General features: G+C 37.5%; 2 protein-coding genes across 3 annotated transcripts in view; both read left to right on the top strand.

Annotated features, from left to right (window-relative positions):
- Nucleotides 1-4,108: 4,108 nt before the first annotated feature.
- Nucleotides 4,109-7,540, top strand: part of LOC126456965 (GPALPP motifs-containing protein 1) — a 73,683-nt gene continuing 70,251 nt past the window's right edge. Inside the window, exon 1 of one of the 2 annotated variants that reach the window (XM_050092901.1) lies at nt 4,109-4,504. In XM_050092901.1, coding sequence (XP_049948858.1) covers nt 4,458-4,504 — 47 coding nt within the window. In that variant the 5' untranslated portion in view covers nt 4,109-4,457. Of the gene's footprint in view, nt 4,505-5,681; nt 5,842-7,540 lie in introns of those variants that run through there. The other variant, XM_050092902.1, reaches the window with a different exon arrangement.
- Nucleotides 4,518-5,798, top strand: LOC126456963 (phosphatidate cytidylyltransferase, mitochondrial). Its single transcript, XM_050092899.1, has one exon. It carries the CDS (start codon nt 4,629-4,631, stop codon nt 5,670-5,672), a length of 1,044 nt encoding a protein of 347 aa, XP_049948856.1. The 5' UTR covers nt 4,518-4,628; the 3' UTR covers nt 5,673-5,798.

Raw genomic sequence — 7,540 nt, 5'->3', positions numbered from 1 at the left:
CACGGAGTAAAATTAAATTATTGACTTACTTTGTGCTAATGATGTCACTGTAATAGCACTATCTTGCAAATTGTCGAAAGATCGCTTTCTGGGTTGTGGTCGTAATACTTTATCTTGCTTTTGTAAATGTGGTGGAAAGTTAAAGATAGTAAAGATAGCAGGTACTGGTTTTGACAAAAGGCGCCTCTGGACATTTGTGTGGTACATATATTTCTCTTCAAAATGAGCTGAACTGAGGTAACTGGCTGTAGTAGGAAACCAGTTTTCTCGTTTCATATTTATAACCCATCTTTTTGTAATTTCCTTATCTTTTAAAGGAAATCTGTAATCAACGATAAATAAATTACTTCCTGCATTTGTCTTAAGCATAATTACAGTTCCAATGCAAATGACTCTTTAATAAACATTAAAAAACGTGTGTCGTATTTCGGTACTAATATACTTACTTATAATATGAAATATTTGTTGTCTTATCGCTGCGATTTGTGCAGTTGAACGCTGAACACACTGCAGGCATGTTGAATTTATATTTTGTAACAAAAAAGTCAACTAGAAAAGTTAAATATTGCAGTAATATCACAACAGCTGACACACTTCCAACACAAACAACAGTAACGCTTTCCTAATGTTTTGACTAAGGAGAACATGGCGGCCGAGGTAGCGTTGGTTGCCGCTAGGAGCGCTGTAACTAGTATCTCCATCTTATTTTTACCTCCATGAGTATCTCAGCCACTCTATGAAATTTTAACTCGTTGGGCGCGGAGTTTAGTCTTGTTTTTGTTTGTGGTGCTCTCTGGTGGTGTGTGCCGGAGGATGCTAAGTTCACCTAACCTGGATATGATGTGACGTCATTATGACGTATATACGCTTTAGTCGATTAACACACCTATCGACTTTTTTACGAACGTTCGAGATTCTAAACTGTCGTCAGCTAGTGGTTTGTTTTGACACGTGCGATTCTGAAAACAGCTCAGTGTGGCAGCGTATATGTATTTCGCCAAAATAAAAGTAAAAGAGCTGGATATTAATAGAAATATTCCTGACCGTGGCCTTGAAAACGCCACGTAAAAAAGTGAAGTCTCCTTATGTCCCCACCAGATTAGATTGTGTGATTCTTGTATTGAATGCTTACGCCGAAAATAATATTTATTTATTATCAACATTTTAGTATGATTTCATACAATTGATCTTGTCAGTACATATTAAGCAGCATACTCTTGCTGACTTTTTTTTCTTAATTTATATAGCTGAAAGAGTTTGTTAGCTAAGTAATTTATATGTCCATCCCAAGATAGTCTTTTATCAACCAAAATTCCAAGTAATTTTACACTCAGACCGCAGAGACAGGTACCTTAGTGTCCAGTAATGACTGATGTGTAGAATAATTGAATTTCGAACTTAAAAAGAAAAATGAGGCATTGTTGAAGAAAAATCGTCGACCAGAGATGAAATTCGAGGGGAAGTGGATTTCTCAATGTAATCTTAACCAAAGGTTAGTGTCTAGTACTGATTGAAATGCAGTGTCAAAGCATTCCATGGTGGTATGATAGTGTCAAAGCATTCCATGGTGGTAAGCTTTTCTCTCATTAGTCTCTCGAATGCTGAACACATAATTAGAGACGAGCAAACGAAAATCAACGCACAGGACACAAACACAGTACAATACACGATTTAAACGCAAGGAACACAAAACACATTTAAGCGAATGGCGCAGAGCACAGCGCTACCCTGTCACAATCTCTCGAAAGTTCACAAAAGTCGAATAGTCGATATATGGTTTCTATCGTTTTCGATGTAGCGTGTATACGTCATAATGACGTCACGTCGTATCCAAGTCCGGTGAACTTAGTATCCTCCGTGTGTGCCTGGCCTCGAGTACCACTTGTTTATTATTATCTTTGTTCGATCGTAATTTATGTGATTGGGAGCTGTTGTAGATGTATGTAGGTGTAAGGGAAGTGTTGGCTTTTTAGGTTGGTGTTGGGGGATGTGATCGGTAGGTTCTGTTGAGCTATATAGGTAAACGGAAGTGTTCGATCGTAATTTATGTGATTGGGAGCTGTTGTAGATGTATGTAGGTGTAAGGGAAGTGTTCGTTTTTTTTTGTATTGGAGGATGTGATCGGTAGGTTCTGTTGAGCTACATAGGTCAAGGGAAGTGTCCGATTCTGGATAGGAATGTGTTTTTTGGTATTTGGTCAGTTTTGTGATGTTGATTTATTTCGTTGTTTTGCGTGGTTTTGTATGGCGGTCGGTGGCTACATTTGTGTATATTTAGTTTGTCCCCACCCAAAAACCCCCAATTTCCCACGCTTGTCCCGTTAGAGTCATTAGGCTTTTTGTGAAACTTGTGTATTTCAGTGTTTATAATACGTATGCGATGTTTTTATATCCGCCATATTGGATAATACGTATGCAATGTTTTTATATCCGCCATATTGAAATTGTCGTTTATAGTCGTTTCCGCTACATTTGTGACGTCATGGGTCAAAGCCGACGGGTAAGATCGGACGCTTCTGTATTTCCGAAATATGTTGAAAACATTATAATGAGCTGATTACATTACATTTCACGCAAAACCAAATATTTGAATAATTTTCAAACAATCTGTCGGTAAACAAGGTGCTAACAAAATAATGTTATCATACGAAGGAAGCAAGGAAAATTATGTGACTAACAACAGAAGTGAATGAAATACTTACCAAACATTACGATTTTGTAAGAAACGAATAGCTGCACTTAATCTAACCACTTCATCGTCAAAGCAGGTCTGTGTTGACGATTCACACGAATCTGTCACATATACGGAGAGCTGAACTGGCTGCTTCTGTGCTGGCTACAGCTTCAGATGGATTGTCGAATCTTTGTGGCAGTTTCCTCTTCATCGTCAGTTGAGGTGGCTTATTTGGGATGTCAAACAGTGTGGGTAGTGCATTCCATACGAGTATTTTTGTCTGCGCTCATGAACTGGTTTTGTTCAAAATTTAGCCAACAAAACCTAATATTATTATACAGCTAAACTGGGTCTTTTCTCATAAGGTCTCCTCGTCTGCTATTAACTAGCCACTTTCTGCTCCTAAAAAGAAACATTAATCATTAATACACATGTAGTTTGCAAGTGAATCCTGACGATACAGTTTAGTAACATGAGGGTATATACCTCTCAGGATCCTTAGGAAACCTAAACAAAGACAGCTGTGGTGTCTTCTTCCTGTTGATGCTGCAATTTACTGCGCTACAAACGCTCCTGCTTGTAAAAACCATTGTAGAAATCAATATAAACAACCACTATTCGCTTTCACGATCGCACCGAACTCACAGTTTAAGTTACTGACCGCTTGGAGCGCTGCTGGCGTGGTAGGTGAAGTGTCGCGACTGTGGTATAGCTTCTCTGAAGTCTGTATTTTTCTTCGAAATCATAGGTGAAATTTCGTTCAGCAAATACTCAAAATCATGCAGATGTTATCAAACTGTCCAGATGGTTCACGAAGAAGCTCATTACATTTTTCTTCCATAAATTCTCTGCAATCACAAAATTGTAAATCAATATTTTTTTATAGGCCTAATTATATTTAATGAAATACACATAAGAAACTATATAATGATCATAGATACATGAATGAAGCTATAATCTAATAATTTAACAATTACCTGTTACGGTTTCCACGAATTTTTAACATCCATCATCTTCTTTGCCGTATTTTTCGTTTTCTTTCCTCATTCTTTTTACTTTTATAATAAAGATAGGTTAAATCAAAGGTTATGGCCGACACAAGCTCTATGTCCATCATGCTTGCTTCTCCAGAACAAACAAGCGCACTCGCGAGCGTGTGGATAGTTCCCCCAAAGGTAGCCAAGCGTTTGTAGAGGCTTGGAGTTTGCGGCAAGCGCCAAACGGGTGGACGCGGCACAATAGGTTGTAACCGTTTGTTGCATAGGGACTTTACGCTGTTTGAAAACTTGTTCGACACACACGTTCAACCAGTCAGTTTTTCCTAGAATCCTCTGCAGTGTGAATGATACATACCATAACGAAATGTATAAAACGTATATTCTGTTGTCACTAAGAATACCTTCAACGGGTGACACTATTTCTGTCAATTAAGTACAAAAGGTGTAAAAAGCACTATGTATAATTAAAGCCTTGAAAAACCACAACTGTCACAATTAGATTTTGCTGGGTGTTAATTTTAGTCGTTGGATTTTCGGAAAATACCAGTCATTGGAGAGGCATTGTGAAGCGGACTGGTGTACATGCTTGCATTTATTGGCGACTAGCAACTACTGATACACGCCACTTTCGCCCATGACTAGTCATGGCATAAAAGATGCTTTCAATGTAATTGTAAATGACTAGAGTTTCAATAATCGTTTGATTCAAAATTATCTCTTAGTTTACCGCGATCTTAAATAGATAAATTTATTTAACCGCGTATAATTATGTCGGTATGAGATTTTATGGGAATTAAACATTTCATAACTGAAGCAGTCAATAAAGAAGGCTGGTAAGTTTACACATATTTTGAGGTTATGTGTCAGTACGAAATATTTCCTTAACGCAGCGTGTTATTGTTCTGTACTGAATATTGAAATAATAATTATTTAGGTCTTCATATCTGCTCTCATAATATGATGGCTGTGAATTCTCTTGCGGGGCAACCATCCTTATATGCGAAAATCTTGGGGATGTTTCCACAGAACCTGTCGTTCGCATTTGCTTATGGTTCAGGCGTTATGAAGCAAAGTGGAGCCAGTCGCAAGTCAAAAAATATGATTGATCTTATTTTTGCTGTGGATAGTTCATCCCTTTGGCATGCAGAAAATATACGAAGAAACCCGAAACATTATTCTCATTTAAAGTGGTTCGGACACAATTTTGTCGCGAATTTCCAAGAACACTGGGGAGCTAGGGTGTATTTCAATACTTTAGTGCCAGTAGAAGGTGAAGATGCAGTGATAAAGTATGGTATTATATCTCGTCAAGCAATGGAAGCTGACTTGTTGGACTGGTGTGATTTGTATGTTGCAGGACGCCTCCATAAGCCAGTTGTAATACTAAAACAAGCTACAAACTCCCATTTGCGCTCAGCATTGCATCAAAATCTGTACAGTGCTGTCCACGCTGCTTTACTCATTCTTCCAGAAACGTTTACGGAAACTGATTTTTATCGGTGTATTGCTGGATTGTCGTATTCTGGTGACTTTCGTATGACATTTGGGGAAGACAAGAATAAAGTTGTCAACATAGTTGCCCCGCAAGTGGAAGCTTTCAGGAGTCTTTATGCACCTGTTGTAAAATCCCTTCAAGATTACATGCACATGCCAGTTCTAATGGGTGAAGGCGAATGCTGTTGCCAGGATATTAGCCCAAGTGCCCGAATGTATCATCTTAATCAGCTTCCCAGAACGCCCCAAAGAGCAGTAGTGAGATTTTGGAATACTAGGGGTACACGCCGCCTTCGTCAAGATACCGAAGATACTTTAAGAGCCATTTCTCATGACCCTGAATGTGGGAACGTAGTAGAAACATGCATACGGAACATTGTATGGAATTCCAGTGTAAAACAAAGTGTAAAGGGCATTGCTACAGCAGGTCTAATAAAATCCATCGTTTACAGTTGGAAAAAAATTAAAAAGATGTTGAAGGCAAGTTCTTGGAAGTCTAAGGATTAAAGATTAACGATTGTCAAATATGTCGTACTTTGTTAACAAGGGCTGTAGGCAGTATAATTGTTACGTACAAGTTAAAGTGCTTGTAGTATTTTCAAATTGTATTATGAATTCAAGCCTAAACATTAAGCTACAAGATTACAGCTATGAAGTTCTTGCCAGTCATTGTCAGGTATGCTTCATCTAAAGATAATTACAATATTCTCTGAGCACACCATCATTCAATTTTTGTTACGTTGTTTATAAAATTTACTGTAAGTATATTGCTTTAAGTTAATGGAGTTTGTAGATAGCATGTTAATCCATCTATTAATAATTTCTGTAACAGTAATGTGTAAAAGGTGGTGGGTAGAAATTACTAACTCATATCTGTATATCTTTTTCATTTTGTAAAATATATAAAACATTAGAAATGTTCAGAATGTAACCACATGTACAAATTAATTTGCAATGTGAGTGTAAAAGACTTGGGCCACGTCATTGCATCTATCGTGCAAAATGACGCATGGAACATGTGACCAAGTAACTAGAGCCGAAACCACCCCAACGCAGATGATATGTGAGCAGTTGTGGGTTTACAACTAACTCCCAACAAACAGTTTACTCTCATAGAGACTCATATTACGCAATTTCAGATAAGCAAAAATTATCTGCAGGAATCAGAACCAGACCTTAATGGTCATAAACCAGTCGAAGCACTGTCTGTTTGGCGTGTTTCCCTTTTATTAAGTACCTCATTATTCTGATTTGTAGTAAAGTTGTTAGTGTATTTTGTTTTCCTCCATTCCCTTATACATGGAACTATCTTCTGTGGCAACAAAGCAGAAGTGTTTATTCAGGTAAACTGCGCAGGAAGAATATTGGGTGAAGAAGATAAAAATACATACAATAAATGCTTTCAAAAAATTTGGAATTTGTGCACTCCACTTTGTTGTGATTGCTTATAATAGTATGATAATTGTCATTAAATGCTAGTTTTAGGCAAACAAAGTTCACAGGTGGTAGTAATAATATGAGTACAAACGAATATAGATTTTGTTTAAATTAAAGGTAACATGTTACACTGTAATAAATAAATATTACCACCCGCAAACCAGCACTAACATCAGTAATTCAGGTATACATGCCGATGTGACAAGCAGAGGATGAATGGAGAAAGTAAATATATGAGGGTAGTGAATTGGTAATTTGATACATAAATGGAGATGAAAATCTAATTATCGTGGGGGATTGCAATGCGGTTGTAGGGGAGGGATTAGACAAAAGAGTAATGGAAGAATATGGGCCTGGTAGTACAAATGGGAGATTAGAAAGACAGTTCTGCAATAAATATTAGTGAGTAATAGCAAATATTCTGTTCAAGAATCACAAGAGGAGGCTGTGTTCACAAAAATGCCGGGAGATATTGGAAGATTCGAGTTGCATTATATCATGGTCAGGCAGAGATTCTGAAATCAGATATTGGATTATAAGGCTTACTCAGGAGCAGATATGGACTCAGATTACACTTTAGTAATGACGACGAATAGGCTCAAGTTTAAGAGAACAGTTAGGAAGGATCAGTGTGCAAAAAAGAGGGATACAGAAGTACTAAGGAATGAAGAGGTATGCTTGAAATTCTCTGAGGCTATAGATACTGTGATAATGAATAGCTCTGTAAGTAATCCAGTTGAGGAATGGGCATTTGTAAAAGGGGCAATCATGGAAGTTGAAAGAAAAACGTAGGTAGAAAGAAGGTAACTACGAAGAAACCACAGTTAACAGAAGAAATACTTCATTGTTTGACTAATGAAGGAAGGACAAAAACTTTCAGGGAAATTAAAGAAATTGTTGTCTGAAGGACGGACTCAGCACATAGAAAAGTCAAAGCA

This window comes from Schistocerca serialis, chromosome 2 (assembly GCF_023864345.2).
Source record: "Schistocerca serialis cubense isolate TAMUIC-IGC-003099 chromosome 2, iqSchSeri2.2, whole genome shotgun sequence".
NCBI lineage: Eukaryota > Metazoa > Arthropoda > Insecta > Orthoptera > Acrididae > Schistocerca > Schistocerca serialis.
The sequence above is the reverse complement of the archived record's forward strand: the minus strand, read 5'-3'. Positions and strand labels throughout refer to the sequence as shown.